This window comes from Phocoena sinus, chromosome 19 (assembly GCF_008692025.1).
Source record: "Phocoena sinus isolate mPhoSin1 chromosome 19, mPhoSin1.pri, whole genome shotgun sequence".
Taxonomy (NCBI): domain Eukaryota; kingdom Metazoa; phylum Chordata; class Mammalia; order Artiodactyla; family Phocoenidae; genus Phocoena; species Phocoena sinus.
This window is the reverse complement of record NC_045781.1, coordinates 41237674-41262672: the sequence shown is the minus strand read 5'-3', so window position 1 is coordinate 41262672 and position 24999 is coordinate 41237674. Positions and strand designations below refer to the sequence as shown.

The window sequence follows — 24999 nt, the reverse complement described above, 5'->3', positions numbered from 1 at the left end:
ACGGGAGAGGCCACAACAGTGAGAGGCCTGCGTACCGCAAAAAAAAAAAAAAAAAAAAAAAGTAAATGGATGGAGAAAGATATACCATACTAACAGTAATCAAAAGAAAGCAGGGGTAGCTATATTGATTTTGGACTTCAGAGCAAGGAAAATTATCAGAGATAAAGAGGGGCATTGCATAATGATAAAGGGATCAATTCTCCAAGAAGATATAACAATCCTTACCATATAGATCCTAACAACAAAGCATCAAAATGTGTGAGGCAAAAACTGATAGAAATGTAAAGAGAAATAGATGAATCTACTATTATAGCTGGAGACTTCAACATTCCTCTATCAGAAATAGGTCCAGCAGACAGAAACTCACTAAGGACATAGTTAAACTAAGCAACACCAACAATCACCATCAATATGATAAATATCTATAGACTACTTCACCCAACAACAGCAGAATATATATTCTTCTCAAGCTCCTATGAAACATTCACCAAGACAAACCACATTCTGGGCCATAAAACACACCTTACTAAAATTAAAAGGATAGAAATCACACAATGTCTGCTTTCAGACTCCACGGAATTTAACAAGAAATCAATAATAGAGAGACAGCTGGAAAATCCCCAAGTACTTGGAGATAAAACAACACACTTCTCAATAACACACAGGTCAAAATTCAAGATAAATTTTAAAACATTTTTAACTAAATGAAAATGGAAACACAACTCATCAAAATTTGTGGGATGCAGCAAAATTCGTGCTTAAAGGGAAACTTATAGCACTGAATCATATGTTAGAAAAAAAGATTTAAATTCAATCATCTAAGCTTTTACCATAGGAAACAAGAAAAATAAGAGAAAATTACTGTTTTGTTTTGTTTTGTTTTTTTGCTGTGCCACGAGGCATGCAGGCTCTTTGTTCCCCGACCAGGGATCGAACCTGTGCCCCCTGCAGTGGAAGCGCAGGGTCTTAACCACTGGACCACCAGGGAAGTCCCTAAGAGAAAGTTAAATCCAAAATCAGGAGAGGAAAAGAAATAATAAAAATTAGGGCAGAAATCAATGAAATTGAAAACTGGAAATCAATAGAGAAAATCAACAAAACTAAAAGCTGGTTCTTTGAAAAGATCAATAAAATCAATAAACTTTTAGCTAGACTAAGAAAAAAAGAGAGGATACAAATTTCTAATATTAGAAATGAAAGAGGGGACATCACTACAGATCCCTGGGACATTAAAAATAATCAAGGAATACTATGAACCAACTCTATGCCCACAAATATGACAATCTAGATGAAATGGACCAATTCCCTGAAAGATACAATCTGTCAAAACTCACACAAGAAGAAGTGGACAATCTGAATAGGACTATATCAATTAAAGAAATTGAGTAAATGATTAATAACCTTTCAAAACAGAAAGCATCAGACCCAGATGCATTCACTAGTGAATTCTACCAGACACTTAAGGAAAAAATTATACCAATTCACTATAATCTCTTTCAGAAGATAGAAGCAGAGAGACTACTTCCTAACTCATTCTATGAGTCCAGCATTAATCTAATGCCAAAACCAAAGACATTACAAGAAAAGTACAGAACAACATCTCTTATGAACACAGATGCAAAAATCCTCAACAAAACATTAGCAAGTTGAATCCAATAATGTATAAAAATTATACATCATGACCAACTGGGATTTATCCCAGGTATACAAGGCTGGTTCAACATTCGAAAAGTAATTAATGTAATCTATCACATCCACAGGTTAAAGAAGAAAAATCATATGATAATATCAATACATGCAGAAAAAGCATTTGACAAAATTCAACACCCATTCATGAGAAAAATTCTCTGTAAACTAGGAATAGTGGGGAAATTTTTCAACTGAATAAATAATACCTACAAATCATCTGAAGTTAACATCATGCTTCATGGTAATGAAAACGTGAGGTTTTCCCACTAAGATCAGGAACAAGGTAAATGTCCCCTCTTACCACTGCTTTTCAACATCATACTGGAAGTCCTAAATAATGCAATAAGACCAAAAAAAGGAAATAAAAAGGATACAGATTGGGAAGGAAGAAATAAAACTGTCTTTGTTTACAGCTGACATTATCATCTATGTAGAAAATCAGAAAGAATCAAGGAAAAAAATTCTGGAAATAATACGTGATTATAGCAAGGTTGCAGGGCACAAGGTTATTATTTTTTTTAAGTCAATCACTTTCCTATATATCAGCAATGAACAAGGGGAATTTGAAATTAAAAACACAATACCATTTACATTAGCGTCCCCCAAAGTGAAATACTTAGGTATGAATCTAACAAAATACATACAAGGTCTAAAAGAGAAAAGCTACAAAATTCTGATGAAAGAAATCAAAGAAGAAGTAAATAAATGGAGAGAAATTCCATGTTCATGGATAGGAAGACTCAATATTGTCAAGGTGTCAGTTCTTCCCAACTTGATCTATTGATTCAATGCAACCCTAATCAAAGTCCCAGCAAGTTATTTTGTGAATACTAACAAACTGACTCTAAAGTTTATATGTAGAGGCGAAGGACCCAGAATGGCCAACACAATACTGAAGGAGAAGAACAAAGTTGGAGGACTGACACTACCCAACTTGAAGACTTAACATTAACCTACAGTAACCAAGACAGTGTGGTATTAGCAAAAGCATAGACAAATAGATCAACAGAATAGAATAGACAGCACAGAAATACACCCACATAAATATAATCAACCAACCTTTGACAAAAGAGCAAAAGCAATACAATGGAGAAAGCAATAGTCTTTTCAACAAATGATGCTAGAACAACTGAACATCCACATGAAAAAAAAAAAGAATATAGACACAGACCTTACACTCTGCACAAAATTTAACTCAAAATGGATCACAGACCTTAAGGTAAAATGCAAAACTATAAACTAGTAGAAGATAACATATGAGAAAATCTAGATGACCTTGGTTTTGGCAATGACTTTTTAGATACAATACCAAAAGCATGATCCATGAAAGAAAGAACTGATTAGCTGGACTTTATTAAAATTAAAAACTTCTAAAAAAAAAAAAAAAAAAAAAAAAAAAAAGACTTATCTGACAAAGGACTGTTATCCAAAATATATAAAGAACTCTTAAAATTCAACAATAACCCAATTAAGAAATGTGCAAAAGATCTGAGAAGATATACAGATAGAAAATAAGCATATGAAAAGATGCTCCACATCATATGTCATGAGGGAAATGCAAGTTAAAACAACAATGAAATACCACTACACACCTATTAGAATGGCCAAAATCCAGAATGCTGATAACACCAAATGCTGACAGGATGTGGAGCAACAGAAATTCTCATTCATGGCAGGTGGAACCCTAAGGGCAGGGGAGTCTGGGAACTGTAGGAGTCAGCTTTCCTACATCACCAACTAGAAGAGGGTGAAATGACCCAGGTTGAGAGAGCCAATCCATAGTATTCACTACACCCTCCATAGAGGTGGTACCAAATTACACTCCCAGCAACATAGGATCTTAGCAACTCTTTGAGCTTTGCCAATTCAATAAATGAAAATCATTACCTTATCGTTTTAATTAGCATTTCTCTTATTTTTGGAGAGGTTGAGCATCCTCTCTTACAGACCATTACAATGTGCATCTCTGTGAATAGAATTCAGTGGGAGTGCCGCGCCCTGCAGTTGTGCAACATGGTGAGCCTGTGATATAGTTACATACAATTTGCATTTCCTTCTGTGAATTCTTTAGATCCTTTGCCCACATGCTGGCTTTTTTTTTTTCATGATATATTTAACTAGAAACATACATGGGACCTGAACATATGGAATCTTCAGTGCCAGTTTTCCAAAACTACACCTTACCTAGTGTGATGGTTAATTTTGCATCAACATGACTGGGCTAAGGGATGCCCAGATAGCTGGTAAAACATTACTTCTAGGTGTTTCTGAAAGAGATTAGCATTTGAATCAGTAGACTGAGTAAAAAAGATTGCCTTCACCAATGCTGGTGGACATTATCAAATCCATTGAGGGCCTAAATAGAACAAAAAAGCAGAGAAAGAGTGAATTTGCTTTCTGCTTGAGCTGGGACATCCATCTTCTGCTGCCCCTGAACACCTGAATTCCTGGTTCTCGGCCTTTGGACTTGGACTAAGAATTATACCATTGCCCCTCCCCACTCCTCTCCTTCTCAGCCCTTTGGGTTTAGACTGGAACTACATCTCTGGCTTTCCTGAGCCTCCAGCTTGCAGCCAGCAGATCGTGGGACTTCTTGGCCTCCATAATCATGTGAGCCAATCTCTCATCGTAAGTCTCATTCTATACACCTATACCTATCCTATTGGTTCTGTTTCTCTAGAGAACCCTGACTAATACACCTATTGACCCAACAACTTATTTCCCTTTGTGTCATCTCCCTCCCCGGAGATGGTCCCAGTGAAGGGTAGGGAGAAACAACCTCAACTTGAAATGTCACAAGCATTTCAAGTTCTGGAGCTCTAGAACTTTAAAATTAAATTGTATTCAAAGTGCTTCTCCCACACAGGTTTACACGAAATTCTATTTTGCCTCCTGCCTGCTGCAGATTTAATTATGAATCATGCTGGATGGATGCATGAGGACATGGTGTGCCTAGGGAGCTGGGCAGCCGTTCCCTCCTGCTGGGCTTGCGTTCTTGTGGTTTATAACGACTTCTTAGGTGAATAATAACCTCATGTTCATGCCAGGCCTTTTGGTCTTTGCTGATGACCTATATAGGCTGGAAGCCTGAGATTTCAAATTCATCAGCAGGCCTTTTAAGCCTCGTCAATCAGTCAGGCCACACAGAGCCACAGAAAGTACAAGCTGCTGATGCAGAAGGACCCAAGCACTCAGAGGACTACACCATTTGCCTAGAAGTGTGAGGTCAAAATTTTTTTCTCTTTAAAATGTCCACTTGCTACGGGCCTTCAGGTGCTCAGTGGCAAGGCCAGCTAACAAGGAGTGCACCTATGGACTTTCCTCTAAGCCCTCATCTGAGGCACCAAATTCCATCATTAGGTATTCATTCCTTTGGCTTAAACCTTTCCACAGTAACCTGGCACTCCCTCCTGACTTGCTGATTATTTTTCACTTGGTCAGGCTCAAAGTGTCCTAGGCATTTTTAATCCCTTCCTCTCTTTGTACCCTCGTCCCCTCCCCCATCCAATTAATCACGAAGGCACCTTGATTATTCCTTAAGAGTGTCCTGGGGAAGGCCTGCTTGAGTGGGAAGAGTACTGGTTGTGTGACCTTGAGCAAGTGATTCAAACTCTGACCTTCAGGTCCTCCATCTATAAAGTGGAGCTAACAACATCCTACTTCACAGGGTTTTTAGTAAGGATGAAAAATAATTCATGGTTTTATTAAAACACACACACACATACACACACACACACACAAACACCACTTCCCTAGAAGCCTCTTTGACTGACTAGTGTCAAGCCTAGTGATTTATAATATTCTCTGCATATATTATAAGACATACAAATAATGTATGGTTTTACACAAATGAGATCATATTCCATATATATATATTTTTTTGCGGTACGCGGGCCTCTCACTGTTGTGGCCTCTCCCGTTACGGAGCACAGGCTCCGGACGCACAGGCTCAGCAGCCATGGCTCACGGGCCTAGCCACTCCGCGGCATGTGGGATCTTCCCAGACCGGGGCATGAACCCGTGTCACCTGCATTGGCAGGCAGACGCTCAACCACTGCGCCACCAGGGAAGCCCTCTCTTTCTTTTTTTAAATGAAGTATATTTGATTTATAATATTGTGTTAGTTTCAGGTGTACAACACAGTGATTCAATATTTTTGCAGATTACACTCCATTATAGGTTATTTCAAGATAATGGGTTTAATTCCCTGTGCTACACAGTACATATCCTTTTGCTTTTTCTTTGTCTTTCCTGACATTTTTTATGATCTAGGCCAATTATTTTATAAAATGTTCCTCGATTTAGTTTCCTTCTATTCTTTTTTCTGTGCAAATGTATACATACAAATTTTTAAAATTAGGATCATATAGTACTGCTATATTTTTAAACTTTTCATTGAAGTATAACACAAATACAGAAAAGTGAGCAGATCCTAAGTGACAATGAACACACGTGCTACCAATACCCAGAATAAAGGACAAAACATGACCTGCCCCCGAAGAATCTTTTTGACCTCCATCAGTCCCTAACCCCCAACCCAAGGGTAATCATTATCTTGACTTTTAAAACAGAGATTAGGGCTTTCCTGGTGGCGCAGTGGTTGAGAGTCCGCCTGGCGATACAGGGGACACGGGTTCGTGCCCCGGTCCGGGAGGATCCCACATGCCACAGAGGGGCTGGGCCCGTGAGCCATGGCCGCTAAGCCTGCGCGTCCGAAGCCTGTGCTCCGCAACGGGAGAGGCCACAACAGTGAGAGGCCCGCGTACCGCAAAAAAAAAAAAAACAAAAACAGAGATTAGTTTTGCCTAATTTTGTGCTTTATATAAATATATTCAATTTTGACTGTGCCACTTTCCTAAAAGAGAGAAGTTATTATTTTTTTTTTTGTGGTACGCGGGCCTCTCACCGCTGTGGCCTCTCACGCTGCGGAGCACAGGCTCCGGACGTACAGGCTCCAGACGCGCAGGCTCAGCGGCCGTGGCTCATGGGCCCATGAGCCCATGGGCCCAGCCGCTCCGCGGCATGTGGGAATCCTCCCGGACCAGGGCACAAACCCGTGTTCCCTTCTTTGGCAGGCAGACTCCCAACCACTGCACCACCAGGGAAGCCCAAAGAGAGAAGTTATTTAACTTATTTAAATCCACAAACGAGGCTGCTGTGAGGACATAAAGGGGCCTGGGAAACCCCTGCAGAGCACCAAACACATGTAGGTTCACTATTGTTGTTATTGTTAATGTTATCAATCTTTGCCCTGAATTAAAGTATGAGGAAATTATAAAATCTCATGCTGGCGTTATTATTGAAGTCAAGAGCATGAGCTCTTAAATAGAGGGATCTTTGGCAAAAGAAAAGCGAGTCAGGGTGAAACAGCAAACAATGGAAAATAAGGGTTTGTGGAAGGGTATAAGTAAGAAGCAAAATGTTTCCAGGTTGGACCAGCCTTACTTCCAAATTTACCTGATTATAGGACTCATCTGGAGAGTTTTTAAAAATACAGATTCTTATCAATGGGTCTGAAGTGGGGCCTTGGAATCTGTATTTTTAAAAGATGCTCCTGGTAATTCTTATGATCAGGCAAGATTTGGAAACAGTAGATTCTGAGGAAAGTGGAAGAGCACGGACTCGCTCCCTGGGATGGCTGAGAGGAGTCAGGTAACTCAATGTGGAAATAGTCATCATCATTCGCTAGGCGTCTACTAGGTGTCAAGTACCAAGCTCAGCATGTTCCTACAGTATTCATTTAATTGTCACAACAATCCTAAGAGACAGAGATTACTGTCCCAATTCTACAGATGGCCTCAGAGTTAAACGAGTTGCCTGAGATAATGTACAGGAAGATATCCAGGTGTCTCCAATTTCAAAAGTCTTAGGAACTACCCTAAACGGACAGGTCAGAATACTCAGCTCCATCCATTATGACAGGTCATCTATTATGCATGTGAGTAACACCATACTCATCACTTTACAGTTTTCAGAGCACTTTTAAAAAAGTGTTATTGGGGTATAATTTACGTACCATAAAATTCATCCATTTTAAGTCTGCAATTCAATGTTTTTTAATATATTCACAGAGTTGTGAAACCATCACCATGTTCAATTTTAGGACATTTCCATCACCCCACAAAGAAACCTTGTGTCCATTTACAGTCACTCTCTATATCCTCCACAGCCCCTGGCAACCACTCATCTCTTTCTGACTCTATGGATTTGCCTATTCCGGACATTTTGCATAAATGGAATCATACAATATGTGGCCTTTTGTGTCTGGTTTCTCTCACTTAATGTAATGTTTTCATCCATTTTGTAGCGCGTATCAATACTTCTTTACTTTTTATGGCCAAATAATATTCCATTGTATAGATGTGCCACATTTTATTTGTCCATCCATCACCTGATGGACATTTGGGTTGTTTCTGCTCTTTGGCTATTTCGAATAATGTTGCTACGAACATTTGTGTACAAGATTTTGCGTGGACACGTTTTTGTTTCTCTGGGGTATATGCCATAGGAATGGTATTGCTGGGTCATACGGTAACTCTACATTTAGTCACTTGAGGAACTGGGAGGGTCCCTCAATGGCTGTGCCATTTTACCTTCCCACCAGCAGTGTATGAGGGCTCCTTTCAGAACACTTTTACAAATACAAACAACCCCAGAGATAGGCATCATTACTCGTATCTTCCCGACAAAGACACCGAGGGGCAGAGAGGGGATGTGACTTCTCTGCTATGAGGACTGGGCTCCAACCCTGCAACCGCCCTCCATCCTTCAGGAAACCTGACTTTCAGGCCAAAACAGTAGGTGTTTGAGAGGTGATGAGGTGATGGGCAGAGAGAAAGAATCTGCGGGTACAAAGCCTTGCTATGGAGATGGAACCTTCAGTTTTAGGAATGGAGACATCTAAGCCACTTATGTTTATGTTTTATTAGGCAACAGCCAGAGCCAGGTTCTGACTAATTAATGACGATCAAAGTGCTCTGACAAGACGGAGTGATCTGCAAACATTAGCCATGAATTATTCACAACTGGGTGTTCTTAGCTGAAGGTGAGGAGGCTGCCAAGGAGTAAAAGAAAGCTAGGCCCTCACTTCCCCCTCAGCTTGCATGAGCCTGGGCCCTCCTGCAGAACTCAGTTTCTCAATCCAGAAAATGGGGCTAGACAGGAGCTCTCATCCCTTTATGCTCATAGGCCAGCACCTGGCAACCTGAGTCCTATTCCAATCAAGGCAGCATACTCAAGCTGCCTCCACCAAACAATAATTAATAATACCAACACACAGTTCAGAGGTCGACAAACATTTTCTATAAAAGACCAGACAGTAAATACTTTAGGCTTGAAGGCCAAATGGTCTGTCATACTCCTCATCTCTGCCACTGTAATGCAAAAGCACCATAGACAATACATAAATGAATGAAAGCAGCTGTCCTGTGAAACTTTCTTTGTGGACACTGAAATTTGACTTCTGTGTAATTTTCACGTTATATTATTCTTTTTTTGATTTTTTCCCTACCATAAGAACATAAAAACCATTCTTAACTCCTGGACTATATAAAAACAGGTGTTGGGACTTCCCTGGTGGCTCAGTGGTTAAGAATCCACTTGCCAATGTAGGGGACACAGATTCAAGCCCTAGTCTGGGAAAACCCCACATGCCGCGGAGCAACTAAGCCCGCGAGCCACAACTACTGAGCCCGTGTGCCACAACTACTGAAGCCCATGAGCCTAGAGCCCATGCTCCACAACAAGAGGAGCCACCACAATGAGAAGCCCGTGTACCGCAACAAAGAGTAGCCCCCGCTCGACGCAACTAGAGAAAGCCTGTGCTCAACAACGAAGACTGAACGCAACCAAAAATAAATAAATAAAACAAAAAACAGATGTTGCCTCAAAATGTCAAACATAATTACTATTTAACCCAGCAATTCTGCTAAGTATATACCCAAAATAAATGAAAACATAAATCCACACATGTGTACATAAAAGTTTATACCTATTCATAACAGCCAAAAAGTAGAAGAAAAACACAAATGTCCATCAACTGATGAATGAATAAACAAAATGTGGTATAACCATACAATGAAATATTGTTCAGCCATAAAAAGGAACCAAAGTTTGATATATGCTAAAATACGGATGAGCCTTGAAAACATGCTAAATGAAGGAAGCCAGACAAAGATGGCACATGTATGATTTCATGGATATGAAATGTCTCTGGAAACAGAAAGCAGAGGAGTTGTTGCCTGGGCCTGAGGGGACTGGGGCAGGGGAGGGTGATAACTAAAGGGCTCTTTGGGGCATGACGAAAAATTGATCATGGTGATGCTTGCACAACTGTGAATATACTAAAATTTGCTGAAGTGTACATTTTCAGTGGGTGAATCGTGTGGTATTTGAATTATATCTCAATAAAGCTGTTAAAAAGGAACTACAGAAGTAATGCTGTAGTTTGTTGACCCATGACATAGCACACAGTTGCTTAGTCTCTCACAAAGCACCTTGCCTCACGTTGTCACAACCAGCCAGGCATTTGCCCCTTCAATGGCTGAGAAAGCCAAGGCTCAGAAATGAGACTGACTAGGACACAGGTAACCAATGGTGAGATGTGAGCAGAACCCAGGTCTTTGGACTCGCTGTCCAGTGCTCACTGTAGCACAGACTTTCCCAGAGTTACATTCAGAGACTGGGTAAGTCACTCCTCAAAGCCCAAGGGCAAAGGAGATGACAGGAGAGGACCCACCCCTAGACCTGTCCCTCCCTGCTGCACCTCTGGCGCCAGCTTCCTCCTCTCTGCACCCCCTACCCTCCCACCCCCCCAACCTTCCCTGTGACGTATTTCGAAAAGGGCTCCAAAAGGGTGAGGAACCAGTTCAAGGTCACACAGCAGATATCAGACCTTTGACTTCCTTGATTTTTTTTTTTTTTTTTTTTTTTTTTTTTGCGGTACGCGGGCCTCTCACTGTTGTGGCCTCTCCCGCTGAAGAGCACAGGCTCTGGACGCGCAGGCTCAGCAGCCACGGCTCACGGGCCCAGCCGCTCTGTGGCACGCGGGATCCTCCCGGACCGGGGCACGAACCCGCGTCCCCTGCACCGGCAGGCGGACTCTCAACCACTGCGCCACCAGGGAAGCCCCTCCTTGATATTTTTGAGAATGAAAAGAGAGAGGGTTTGGGGCTTGGGTAGGGTTTGAGGTGAGCCAAGCCCCATCCCGTTCCTGATTTTTCTCCACACAACACCTCCCCTCCAAAACTCTCTCATCTTTCATATTTTCAAAGGCACCGACCACTACAAGAGGGCTTTTAAAAATATTAATTGTAGAAGAAATATTAATTGTAGAAAAATCAGGAAATACAGATAAAGGGAATAAGGATCATCTTGGTCTCCTCAGATGTAAACATGGAGGTGACCATGGGGACTATTTTGGGTGACTCTGGAGCCAGCGCATGGCTTCAAATCCTGGCTTCATCACTCACCATCTGCGTGACCTCCGGCAGCTCGTTTCACCTCTCTGACCTCAGTTTCTTCACCTGTAATATGGGAATAATAACAGCACCTACTCAGAGTTGTGTGACAATTAAATGAGGCTATAAAAAGCACTAAAAACAGTGTATGGCCCATAGCAAGCACTCAATACATCATTGTATTTTCCCAGTGATTTCCTTCATACGTATTTTTTCCCTAGAAAAATGAGATCATTCTGTATCCATCATTTTATAATGGATCCCTCCCCTCCCCTTACCTTAACTGAATTATTAACATCTTTCCCTAGCATTAGAAATCCTTCTATAGAACATCTTTTTTTTTTTTTTTTTTTTTTTTGGCCTCGCTGTGCATGGCTTGTGGGATCTTAGTTTCCCCACCAGGGATCAGGGATCAAACCCGGGCCCTTGGCAGAGAAAGCACAGAGTCCTAACGACTGGACTGCCAGGGAATTCCCTAGAACATCTTTCTTAAGATATCATATGCATATGTAGTATTCCATCTCCTGAAGTGGGATACTTAGGTGTGATTTTTGTTTCCCCACCACCAAACACATTCCTCATCTTTGACCAATTACTGCTTCAGGACAAATTCCTAGGGAATTCGTTGAGTCAAAGGATGTGCAGGCATTTCAGGCTTTTGGCACATAATCATCAAACTGCCCCTAAGAAAAGTTATGAATAGTTTCACTTCTGCCAGCTTAGAAAAGAAGGCCCCATGCTCTCCAGTGCCTTGTCTCCTCTTATCATTTAGAAACATCATTTCCAACTTTGACCCAAGGGAAGTGTTGTTTGCTGCCATATTTTGATTTGCAGTCCCAACTCTTCCTAGTGGAACTCAGTTTAGGCATCTGCTCAACCCCATGACTCCTCTGGGTGGCCCTGGACTGGTCATCAACCTCTCTGAACCCAGAAATCTCAGTTATAATTCCCAAATAAACCCTTGGTTTCTTATATGAGATAATATATGTAAAAATTCAACCCCAAGCCACATTTTTATTATTTAAAATAGGCTGTAGGGATTTCAGAAACAAGGATGGCATGTCAGGAGAGCCCTGTAGGTAACTGTGGTGCACATGGGGAAACTGAGGCCTGGAAAGGGGAAGTCTTCCCAATAACAAAAAGTCAGAAACATCTAATAGAAAAATGGGTGAAAACACGAATAGGCGCAACTTAGAGAGGAAACCTAAATGTGTGCTACTAGGCAAAGAGATGTTCAAACTCATTAGTTATCAGGGAAATGCAAGCCAAACAGAGGAGAAACCAAGTCACAGACTATCAAACATTAGGAAGTTGGATAACACCGAGTGTTGGTAGGGTGTGGGGAAATGGGACTCTCATGCGGCACTGCTGAGTGTAGACTAAGACCCTGAAACCCAGCAATTCCACTCCTGGACAAATATCCCAGGGCCTTTCCCACAAGGCCGAGGATGTTCACGGCAGCTGTTGTCGGTGGTAGCTGGGAGTAGGAGATAAACTGAATGCCCCTCACTGGGAGTAAATATGCAAAATATGGTGAAGGCACATTATGGAACAATTACAATTATGCAACGATTCAAAACAGCTAAGCAGACTGTGAGTCAACGAAGACCTGTGAGCCAAATGTGACACATCACCTGTTTTTGTACAGCTCGGCTCAAGCTGAGAATGATTTTTACATTTTTAAATGGTGGGGGAAAAAAGAATATGTTGTGACACAGGGAAGTTAGATAAACATTATTATCTCACAAGGCTCCTGTGGGTCAGGAACTTGGGAATGGCTTGACTAACTGGCTCTGGCTTGGGATCTCTCATGAGGTTGCAGTTAAGATGTTGCTGGGGCTGTAGTCGTCTGTAGGTTTGACTGGGGCGGGAGAATCATTCAAAATGGCTCACGTACATGGCTGGTAAGTTGGTAATAACTGTTGGCAGGAGGCCTCAGCTCCACTTAGACCACTCCATAGGGCTGCTTGGGTGTCCTCACAGCATGGTAGCCGGCTTCCCCTAGAGTGGGTGATCAATGAGACAGAAAGAGGATACTGTGATGTCTTTCATCCCCTAGCCTTGGAATTTGCACAGTTATCCTTGCAATATCCTATTTGTTGAGTAAGGTCACCTCTATGCAATGCAAGAGGGGACTGCTCAAAGATATGAATACCAGGAGTTTCTTACTGGCTACCACAGTAAGAAACAGAAGTGATTTATAGTAGATCCTTTTTAATTAAAAAATTAAATTCACATTCACATGAGACAACACTATACATTTGACAAAGCTACACACAAATTCAGAGGTATTTTATTAAACGGAATGGGGGAGGAGGGTAATGGAAGTGGAGGATAGGGATAAAAAGAAATGAATGAATGTGTGAATTAATAAAACCAGAGAGAAGCCTTGTACAAACCAGTTAAGAGAGTGGGCTGGGAACTGAGATGATTAATTCAACTCTCTTTACTCAAGCCCCCATGGTAGCCAACCCCCCACCAGCAAAAAAAAAAAAGGGAGAGAAAGAAAAGTTTCCTTGTCCAAGATCACAAGAACTCAGCCTCCCTCATCAAGTACTGCTCTCTCTGCCTGTCACATCTTATTCAATTCATGGTTGACCTCCAGGGTCTTCAGAGAGCTCCAGTTCCTGGTTAAATAGAGAAGATTTTTGCCTGTGGCAAGGGGTGTGGGGAGCAGCAGAACAAGCCTGGGAAGAAAAGGCCTAGTTATTACCCAAATAGTGGTGCTGGTGGATTGCTCACCCTTCCTGCCAGGGTTCCTCCTTCTCTGGAGACAAAGGGCTCTCAGAGCACAGAGCCCTGTGAACACCCCCAGGTCCAGCCTGTGAGTGGTGAGAGAATCGAAAGTATATCCTGTGGTTCTAGGCCTTGTGACTTCTTTTATTTTTTTTAATCTTCGAAGCTCACCATGCAAGAATTGTTATTTCAAGATGCCCAAAGAACTGAGTTAGATTGTTTTTAACTGTTTTACCTCCCTGTAAGGTCATTCATTCAGCAAATACTTATTGAGCACCTACTATGTGCCAGCATTAAGGATATAGCAGTGAACAAAGCAGGCAAAGCCCCTGTCCTCATGAGGGGTGGGAGTAGTGGGAACAGATGTTAGACAGTAAGCAAATAAAAAATACAACATGTAAACTAAAATGGGTTAAAGAGACAAAAAGTCATTGTGTTATCAGGAAAGCCTTGTATTTGAATCAAGACCTGAAGGGTAAGAAGGAGCCAGCCCAGTGAAAAGCAGTTTCGGAGAAAAAATAGCAGGTGTAAAGGCCCTGAGGTAGGAATAAACTTGTGTTTGAGTTGATTAGGGGGGCAGGCAGGGCTCAGATCAGAGAGGTCCTTGTAGCTCTTTGTCAAAAGAACTTGGGCTTTATTCTGAGTGTGAGATGGAACTGACTCCACCATTATTAGCTACATGACCTTGGGCAAATTATTTCATTCTTCTGAGCTTAGTTTACCTACGTATAAAGTGGATAATATTGGGCTGGCCGAAAAGTTCCTTCGGTTTTTAAGTAAAAATAAGAGACACATTTTTCATTTTCACCAAGAACTTTATTGAATAACGTATTCACCATTTTGTTCCACTACCTTCTGCCATTTTTCAGGCAACTTCATAATTCCATCTTCCCAAAACGTTTTATCTTTTTGAGCAAAGAACTGTTCCAGGTGTCTTTTACAGTCTTCCAGGGAATTGAAAATTCTTCCATTAAGAGAATCTTGTAAAGACCGAAATAAATGGAAATCCGAAGGTGCAATGTCTGGTGAATATGGCGGATGAATCAGAACTTCCCAGCCAAGGTGTAACAGTTTTTGCCTGGTCATCAAAGAAACATTCAGTCTTGGGGCTTTCCTGGTGGCGCAGTGGTTGAGAGTCCGCCTGCCGATGCAGGGTACACGCGTTTGTGCCCCGGTCTGGGAAGATCCCACATGCCGCGGAGCGGCTGAGCCCGTGAGCCACGGCCGCTGAGCCTGTGCGTCCGGAGCCTGTGCTCCGCAACGGGAGAGGCCACAACAGTGAGAGGCCCGCGTACAGCAAAAAAAAAAAAAAGAAAAAAAGAAACATTCAGTCTTGTAGTATCCTAATGGAAGATTATGCGTTCTCTGTTGACTAATTCCGGACGCTTTTCGTCAAGTGCTGTTTTCAGTTGGTCTAACTGGGAGCAGTACTTGTTGGAATTAATCGTTTGGTTTTCTGGAAGGAGCTCATAATAGAGGACTCCTTTCCAATCCCACCATATACACATCACCATTTTTGAATGAAGATCGGCCTTTGGTGTGGTTGGTGGTGGGTCATTTCACTTGCCCGGCGATCTCTTCCATTCCACATTACCGTACAGTATCCACTTTTCATTGCCCGTCACAATTTGTTTTAAAAACGGAACATTTTTGTTACGTCTAAGTAGAGAATCCCATGTGGAAATACGGTCAAGAAGGTTTTCTTCGCTTAACTTAGGTGGAACCCAAACACCAAAGCGATTAACTTAACCAAGCTGGTACAAATGATTTTCAACGCTTGATGTGGATACTTTGAGTATGTCAGCTATCTCCCGCGTGGTATAACGTTGATTGTTCTCAATTAATGTCTCGATTTGATCGCTATCAACTTCAACTGGTCTACCCAACTGTGGAGCATGGTCCAGCAAGAAATCTCCAGCAAGAAACTTCAAAAACCACTTCTGACACGTTCGATCAGTCACAGCACCTTCTCCATACACTGCACAAATCTTTTTTTTGTTTCAGTTGCGTTTCTACCTTTCTTGAAATAAAGCATAATATGCCAAAAATGTTGCTTTTTTTTTTCCTTGTAAGTTTTTTTAAAATGCTGCCACAATATAATCTAGCAAAATTGTTTTGAATGAAGTTAAAGAAACTAAGCCCTACTAGAGTCATCTTGTTGAAACAACCGAACGAACTTTTTGGCCAAACTTTTTTTTTACTTTCCTATCACATTTTAAGATTCCCATGAGGAGGGAATCAATTACTGGTATTTGTAGACAATGGGCAGAAAAGATGGCTTCAGTCGATCTGAGTTACTCCAGTTTTCTGCACCTTCTGCTACTCTGTGGCCCCTTCTACCCTTCCTCCTCCTACTGCTGTGGCACCCTATCTTCCCCAAAGCCCCTTCCTTTATAGCTCTACTTGAGGTCTCCCTCTGTACTGGATTCCCCTCCCACCAGCCCCCATCTTCTCCACCCTCTCCCTGACCCCCTCCCCTCCCTTCAATTTGACCTACAAACACTTCCTGTTTCTAACCCCGCCCACTTTCTGGGACTTCTCCACCGCTTCCCCTCTCTTCCCCATCCCCCTCCAAATTACCCTGAAAATTTCTCTAGGGCCTCTCACCAAGCTGTTTACACTTTCTCCTACCTCCCAAGGAAACTATTCTTTAAACTGCCTTCCTCCACTCCCCACCCCCGGAATAGTCTTTCCAAACCGTTCTCCCTCCTCCCAAAGATTACTCTTTAAACGTTATCCCTCTACCACCCTCATTTTCCAAATCGTTCCCTAATTCCCCCCTCAATTCTTAAGTACTTCGCTCCTCCAGGACCCGACTCCACCCCACTCTTATCTCGTCTCTCACTCTGCCCACAAATGAAGCTGGATCACTCTCCAGACTGTCTCTTCCTTCCAACCACCCTACTAATTACCGCTCCCGGCAGCCTCTCCCCCACGACTTAAAATGTCCCCTCGAAGGAACCTCACAGTCCTATACCCGGCTAAGTCTCCTTTCTGATGTTCCCGCTACTTCCTGGGTTCCAGTTCTACCCCACTCTTGCAAGCATCCCGTGCTGGGCTCCCTCCCCACACAGGGAAGAGTCCCTTTCTGCACGTACCTCGAGGTTCCGGCCCGCGCCGCCCCCTTCGTCCTCCGCCCACGCTCGGCCACTCCTTCAGCCTTTCTCCCGCTCTGCCCTGCTCGCTCCCTTCCTTCCCTCCGCCTTCTGACTCCACATTGCTCCCTTCTCCAAACTCCCAGCCTTCCTACCAGGGGCCCCTCTGGGTCGCCCTCACCTCTGCACGGCCCTCCCCATTCCCCTCCCCCTTCCCGGCCTCCCCTCCCCCGCCCGCCGCTCCCCTGCTCCGTGCCCCTCGGCTCGCCATTCTTCTCCTCGAGCCGCGTGCCCCGCCCGGCCCCAGCTCCCTAGTTTCCCGCTCCCTCGCACCCTCGCCCCCATTCCAGGCTCGGCCCTCCCTCCCTGCAGCCTGACCTGCAATGGCGGCCAACAAGCACGGCGCCATGCTGCAACGGGCGACAACCGAACCTCCCGCCGCTGTCGCTGCTCCCGCCAGCACTTCCCGGGCAGAGCACCCGAGCACGCGCGCACGTGGGGCCAGGGCGGAGAGAGGCGAGCGCCGAGAGTGGCGAGCCGGAGAAGGGGCGTGGGGAGCGGGGATGGATTGGGGGGGAGGGGAGTTCGAGTGGCGGCCAGCTCTACGTCGGTGACCGCCGATTCCCATGTGTTGAGGCCGGTGGGGGCTACTCCGGAGATTCCCTGGAGATGGAAGGGGCGATGGAGCCCTCGTGCACGCCTTGGACACAGTCTTAGCTCGGCCCCACCGAACGCGCCCGCTCTGCGGGCAGGTTCCTCACATTAAAGGGAGCCGGGTAAGGGGTGACCATAATGAGAAGCCCACGCACCACAAGTAAGAGTAGCCACTGCTCACCGCAACTAGAGAAAGCCCACACACAGCAACAAAGACCCAACACAGCCACGCCCTCCCCGCCCCCCCAAAAAAGAAGGCAGTAGGGAGGCCAGTGTGACTGGAGTGGAGTAGACAAAGGGCAGAGTGGTGGCAAGTGATTAAAGGGGTGAAGTGAGGATTAAAGTAGATAATGAATGTTAAGCTTTTTGAACCTAGTAGTTGCTCAATAAATTAAAGTTTTTTTTTCTTTAAGAAACTACATTTTGGGCTTCCCTGGTGGCGCAGTGGATAAGAATGGCCTGCCAATGCAGGGGACACAGGTTGCATCCCTGGTCCGGGAAGATCCCACATGCGTGGAGCAACTAAGCCCATGAGCCACAGCTACTGAGCCAGCGCTCTAGAGCCCATGAGCCACAACTACTGAAGCCCGTGCACCTAGAGCCCGTGCTCCGCAACAGGAGAAGCCCCGCTCTCTGCAAATAGAGAAAGCCCTAAGGCAGCAACAAAGACCCAACACAGACAATAAATAAATAAACATTTTTTTAAAAACCACTACATTTTGTTTTTTAAAATTTTGTGGGGCTTCCCTGGTGGCGCAGTGGTCGAGAGTCTGCCTTGGGAAGATCCCACAAGCCGTAGAGCAACTAAGCCCGTGCACCACAACTACTGGGCCTGAGCTCTAGAGCCCATGCGCCTAGAGCCTGTGCTCCGCAACAAGAGAAGCCACCGCAACGAGAAGCCCACGCACCGCGACAGAGCATCCAAGAACCAACGCAGCCAAAAAATAAATAAATAAATTTATTTTAAAAAAACCCCAGAAAACAGTAAGTGTTGACAAGGATGTGGAGAAACTGGAACCCTTGTGCAGTTAGTAGGAATGTAAAATGGTTCAGTCGCTGTAGAAAGCAGTATGGAAGTTCCTCAAAAAATTAAAAATAGAATTACCATATGAGCCAGCAATTCTATATCCAAAAGAATTAAGAATTATCCAAGACCCTCTTCAGGGTCTTGAAGAGACATTTGTACACCCATGTTCATAGTAGCATTATTCACAATAGCTAAAACATGGGAGCAACCCAAGTGTCTGATTGATGAATAGATTACCGAAAAGTGGTATATATTGGGTTGGCCAAAAAGTTCCTCTGGGTTTTTCTGTACGGTGTTACAGAAAAGCCCGAAAGAAACTTTTTGACCAATCCAATACACTCCACGGAATATTATTTGGCCTTAAAAAGGAAGGAAATTCTGTAATATGCTATAACATGGATAAAACTTCAAGACATTATTCTAAGTGAAATAAGCAACTCACAAAAAGAAAAATACTGTATGATTCCACTTATACAAGGTATTTAGGGCTTCCCTGGTGGCGCAGTGGTTGAGAATCTGCCTGTTAATGCAGGGGACATGGGTTCGAGCCCTGGTCTGGGAAGATCCCACATGCCGCGGAGCAACTAGGCCCGTGAGCCACAACTACTGAGCCTGCGCGTCTGGACCCTGTGCTCTGCAACAAGAGAGGCCGCGACAGGGAGAGGCCCGCACACCACGATGAAGAGTGGCCCCCGCTTGCCGCAACTAGAGAAAGCCCTCGCACAGAAACGGAGACCCAACACAGCCAAAAATAAATAAATAAATATATGAGGTATTTAGAGTAGTCAAAATCATAGAAAGTATAATGGTGGTATAACTGACAAGGGCTGGAGAGGGGGAAATGGGGAGTTAATGTTTAAAGAGTATTGTTTATGACAGGAAACTGTCACATGTAGCCCAGTGATCAAACTTAGTGTCACTAATATAGTCCAGGCCTATGTGATGGGCCTCCTGATACGATGTAATGGGAAAAAGATAACATGGCCTATGCAGTATTTACACAAAACTGACTTTCTTGAATCTAATCATAAAGAATAAATAGGCGACAGATTCAGATGGTAGACTCTTCTACAAGACAACTTCCCTGGACTCTTCAAAAATGTCATGAAAGGGGCTTCCCTGGTGGTGCAGTGGTTGAGAGTCCGCCTGCCGATGCAGGGGACACGGGCTCGTGCCCCGGTCTGGGAAGATCCCATATGCCGCGGAGCGGCTGGGCCCATGAGCCATGGCCGCTGAGCCTGCGGGTCCGGAGCCTGTGCTCCGCAACGGGAGAGGCCACTGTAACAGTGAGAGGCCCGCATACTGCAAAAAAAAAAAAAAAAAAAAAAGTCATGAAAGAAAAAATGAGGTGACCATTGATCAGGTCCTGGATCACAAACAAAACAAATTTACAGCTATACAGGACAAAACTGGAATAATTGGGGAAATTTAAATATGGAACTGTATATCATTTAATTGTATTTAATTATATCCATGCTGAGCGTCTCAGGTGTGATAATGGTATTGTGGCTGCATGTGAGAATGTCCTTGATCTTAGGAGATGCAGGGTGAAGTATTTTAGGTGTAAAGTGTCAGGATGTCTGCAAGTAGGTCTAAAACGGTTCAGCCAAAACAAAATAAAATGTGTGTGTAAATAACCTGGCAAATTGGATTGACAGTGAATCCAGATGAAAGATATATGAATGTTTGTTGATTGTACAGTTTTGAAAACGTTTCTGTTTGAATTTTTTTTGAAGAAAAAGTTGTGGGAAAAAAACCCACTTTGCCCACGGAGGTACTGAGCCCCTCCTGCATTATTTATGACAGTGTTGCCTGAGATTTGCAGGTCTGACCACAGCCGACGCTGACGCTGATCGGCCCTATTGCCAGGTGTTCCAGATCTCTCCCCCTCAGGTGCATCCCTTGTGGATGGAGTATATCGTTATGTAGATGCTGCGAAAATTCCATCATCCTTTAAAGGCGGGAAGGGAAAGAAGAAAGAGGAGAGGAAGCCGGCAATAGGCTCACCTGGTGCAAGTTCTGTGGCCTCCCGGGCACCCACTGCGGTGTGGCATCGCCCCCTCGTGGCCACCGGCAGGCACGCGTTGTCCGGGCCGGGAGACGGGCAGCAGGACCCTGCAGCACTCGCTCCCATCAGGACGCGCTCGGGGAGAGTTCCCCGCAAGGGCAGCACCCCCACAATCCCAGCTTGTTCACCTTGGGACCAAACATTTTAAAGAACACCAACTACGAGCGGGCAAGGAGCAAAGTCCTATACAGATATTAACTCAATCCCAGCATTAAGTCCCAACAGGTGGGACAATGGTAGCCCCATTTAAAAGAAGTTTGCGCCAGGTCTCTCAGAGAGCAAGAAGTATTGACCGTTTTTAGCTGTATAAGATACTTGTGTCTCCATTCCTGAAAGATTTTGCTGTATACATACTTCTAGGTTGACAGATATTTTAAGCACAATGAAGATTTCATTCCCCATTCGTATGGCTTCCACAGATGCTATTGGGAAGTCAGATGTTACTTCTTGAAGTTAATTGATCTTTTTCTCTAATTGCTTTTAAGATTTTATTTACCTTTTATATTTTATTGTTTCACCGTGATGTATCTGTTGTGGACTTATTTTTATTTGTGCTCCTTGAGTTTCATTGGGCTTCTTGAATCTGTAGCTTGGTATGTTTTTCATATAGATTGTTCGGTATTTTCCTTCTGGGAATCTGATTAAATTTATGTTGGGTTTTCTACCCAATGGCTTAAGGTATTTTACTTTGTCTTCTATACTTTCCATCTCATTGTCTCTGTGCAATAATAGTTTCTGGACAATTTCTTCTCACCGATATTCCAGTTCATTCTCTCTTCTTTTATGTTTAATTTGCTGTCCAAACAGATAGCTATTGTTTTTTTAAATTAGCTTTTTTTTTTTTTTTTTTTGCGGTACGCGGGCCTCCCACCGCTGTGGCCTCTCCCACTGAGGGACGCGCAGGCCCAGCGGCCACAGCCCACGGGCCCAGCCGCTCCGCGGCACGTGGAATCCTCCCAGACCGGGGCACAAACCCGCGTCCCCTGCATCGGCAGGCAGACTCCCAACCACTGCGCCACCAGGGAAGCCCTAAATTAGCTTTTTTTTTTAAAAAAAAAACAATCTATTTGGTTATTTTTTCTAAACTGCTAGGCCAATTTTTAAAGCTTGTTTTTGTAGATATTTTCAACCTTGTCTTTTATCTCTTTAAAAATACTAAGAATTGCTATTTTATACTCTTTCTCTGATTATTCCAGAAGTGTTTGGGTCTGTGTTTGTTTATTAATTCTGCATGTTCTTTCACGATTTCTTATGTCCTTGTGTATCTAGTTATCTTTGAGAATGTGCTGGAAGTTACTAAAAATGAAGTGTGTGTGTGAGTACTTTGATGTCTACGATGATGATACCCTTCTCTAAGGATCATTTCCATTTGCTTTTGTCAGACACCCGGGCACACCACTAGGTCAATGTTATAGAGTTTGAAGGCTGAGGATCTCTACACCTCCAAGACAACCTGAATTTGGGAGACATGTCTATGCCAGGGCTTATCTCCTGTTTAACATTTTCTTGAGCATGTCTTCATTTGGGGTCCCAGTTCAAATGTGGGGTGATTATTCAGACTCCCAGCTTTCAACACTTTTACACTTGTACGCCTTATACTGCAAGTCCACCAACTTTACTGCTGGCTTTCACAGGTGTCTCTTTCCACCAGCAAATGCCTTCAGGCAAAAGCAGCTTTGAGTGTTGGGATTATGACTTTAGTCTCTTGCTTCTCCTAGAGTCTGACCCTTAATTCTTCACTCTCCTGTTAGCTCTTTGCAATGCTTTTTTCAACGTTTCATCCAGCTTAAGTTATTTTCCATGGAAGAGTTGGTCCTAATTACCTAGACTACCATTACCATGAGTGTAACCCTTCACTCAAGGCTTCATTATTCTCCCTCCAGCCTAGCTGCACAGGACGCTTCCTGTACCGAGGAAGAGAGCAGACGGGAGGAGAGAGGAAAAGGAGATGGTGTTTCTGGTTTTATGACCGTGTTTCGGGGGAGTAGAAACTTACAGCCCCTCAGGAAAAGCCAAACTTTTTTTTCAGAGAGGGGAGCTATTGTTACCTTAAGCTTCTCCACTTACCTAGACTACCTCATATGATTCAACGTCCCCCCAAATTGTCCAGCAGATCACGTGATAGGAGATGGCCTGGCCCCGGGAGCAGAGTGCAGGGCAAATACCCTGCGCGCGCTCGAGCTCTTGCCTCTTCACTTTCTTAAGAGGGAGCGAACACCAAGCGGCACGCATTCGCCTCTGCGCATGTCGAAAATGACCATAGCATGAGCCAGGGCCACATTCCTCTCCCACGAGCGCCCCAGTCAGAGGCGGAATACGTCAAACCAGGAACCGAAGCGCACCACCGCCAAGGCTTTCGGGAAATGTAGTCTGCAGCCGCGCAGCGCCTGGAGACCTGGGAGGCTGCTCCCTTTGCAAGCGGGTGGCCCGCACTAGGTGGACTACACTCCCTACCCAGCACTCCTACAGTGTTAGGGGACGCAAGTGGGTTTTGGCCCGGAGGCATGCGGGATCTTAGTTCCCCCACCAGGGATGGAACCCCTGTCCCCTGCAGTGGAAGCGTGGTCTTAACCACTGGACCCACAGGGAAGTCCAAGTGGGCTTCCTTTGACACCTCTTTAAAAGGAACACCCAGATTTTCTATTATTAAGTCTAAATTTGGTGGTATAAACCTAATCTGTCTGGTGTCACCATTTTAAACGGCTTTCTCGCCCTCGCCAGGCTATCAAATCCCCTTTAGGAGCTCATAACCTGAGAAAAAGCAATTTTGTGCTTACTTACGGTTATTAAAACTTAGTTGAGACCAGTTCAAAACTCGAAATTCATACCTGATTCTTAGATGCCCGCATGCCCAGCCCGCGTGGGTCAGGTGAGGGCTAAGAAGGAAGGTGCCGGTCCGCTGTGTCAGTCCTGTTGGGCCCAGGGCCGGTGGCCTGCCCCAGCAGGCGGCCTCCTCACAGGAGATGCGCGCCAGTCTGTGGGCTGTGTGCAGCTTCATCCCAGCCCACTATATTCACTCAGAGAGGGGTAGCCTAGTTCTGTCCTCACCTCCACCCCCTCTCCAGGTGGGTCACTAGTTTGGTGGGGCAGCCCCTGGGACACAGAACCATTGCTCCTGCCCACCCTCTGACTTCTTTCCTCCGGGGAGCTCAGGCGTAGGATAAACATATCTCCCAGTTTGTCAGCACAGTCCCAGCTTCCCGTCTGGTTAGCTCCCCCTTGAGAATGAGCTCGATGGTCCTGGTTTAGCTGATCAGTAATACATAGGGTCACCCCACCCAGGATCCACTGAAATCCTGTTTTGTGACCTCTGACAGCAAAGAAATCGGAGAGAGTGGGCCTGTCCTTTTTTTCCAAGGCACAGCACAAAGGCGGATGCTCAGAGGCCTTCACATTCTGCTGGTGGGGTTACTCCACCAGAACACCCCTCCATTCAGAAATCTCCAGACAGTTGCAGGCACCTGTCTGTCACATTCCCCCCCACCTCCTTACCACCGAATACCCACTCTTCAGGCGCACGTGCAAGCTCTCCTAAGAACTCGGAGTAGTAGCCCTGAAGTGGGCTTGTGGTTTTGCTGGAGATAAAGACAGCAAGCTCCAGTGATGTCAGATGCCCACAATATCTCCAGTCATTCTCTTGGTGCCTGATTCCCGCGGCCCTGTGGGGAGGGCCAGGGGACTCACCCTACCACCACAAGGATCCCCTCCTCTGGATCTGACCCTGTTGCACGGTTATTTGTCAGTGGGGGCCTAGGAATGAGAGGTTGTGAATTTCTCACTTCCTAGTGAATCCTGTGGGAGCATGTGTCCAGTCCTTGTGGTACCCTTTAGAATGTAGGGGAATATGACTTTTTTCACCTTTCAGGCTTTATCAGCAATTCTAAGCCAACTTAGAAAGAAATTCTAAGAAAAGTCCATGCCAAAACTCTGACAACTCTTAACTTCTGAAAATGAGTATTAAAATTCAAGAACAATTGGTAATTGCTAGTTTCTTAAAGCACATGGTAAAACAAAACCTCCATTAATTACTACAACTAATACTTATCTGGTCATATCAGAATAAAATACCATCTTTATATCAGGTCCAAATTTCTTGGCTCCTTTATCCATTAAAATGTTTGTCCAAAAAAAAAAGTGTTTTTCCAAAATTACAGGGCTTTCCCTACAATTTGCTAGCAAAAATTGGTTCTTTCCTTCCACCAACTCCTGCCAATAATCACTTATGTTGCTTATCTACAGGAAGCCCTCTGTGCCCCTGCCCTCCCCTTCTTT

At 44.2% G+C, this 24999-nt stretch overlaps 2 protein-coding genes across 2 annotated transcripts in view; both read right to left on the bottom strand.

Annotated features, from left to right (window-relative positions):
• CDH3 (cadherin 3) overlaps positions 1-13118 on the bottom strand; it is a 98205-nt gene extending 85087 nt beyond the window's left edge. Inside the window, exons 1-2 of the mRNA XM_032612460.1 lie at positions 13045-13118; positions 11160-11213 (exon numbers count right to left, since the gene is read on the bottom strand). Of these exons, the coding sequence (XP_032468351.1) occupies positions 11160-11162 (3 nt within the window). The 5' untranslated portion in view covers positions 11163-11213; positions 13045-13118. The remainder of the gene's footprint in view (positions 1-11159; positions 11214-13044) is intronic.
• ZFP90 (ZFP90 zinc finger protein) overlaps positions 13116-24999 on the bottom strand; it is a 38234-nt gene continuing 26350 nt past the window's right edge. Inside the window, exon 6 of the transcript XR_004346849.1 lies at positions 13116-13148. The gene's annotated coding sequence lies outside the window, so the exon portion shown is untranslated. The remainder of the gene's footprint in view (positions 13149-24999) is intronic.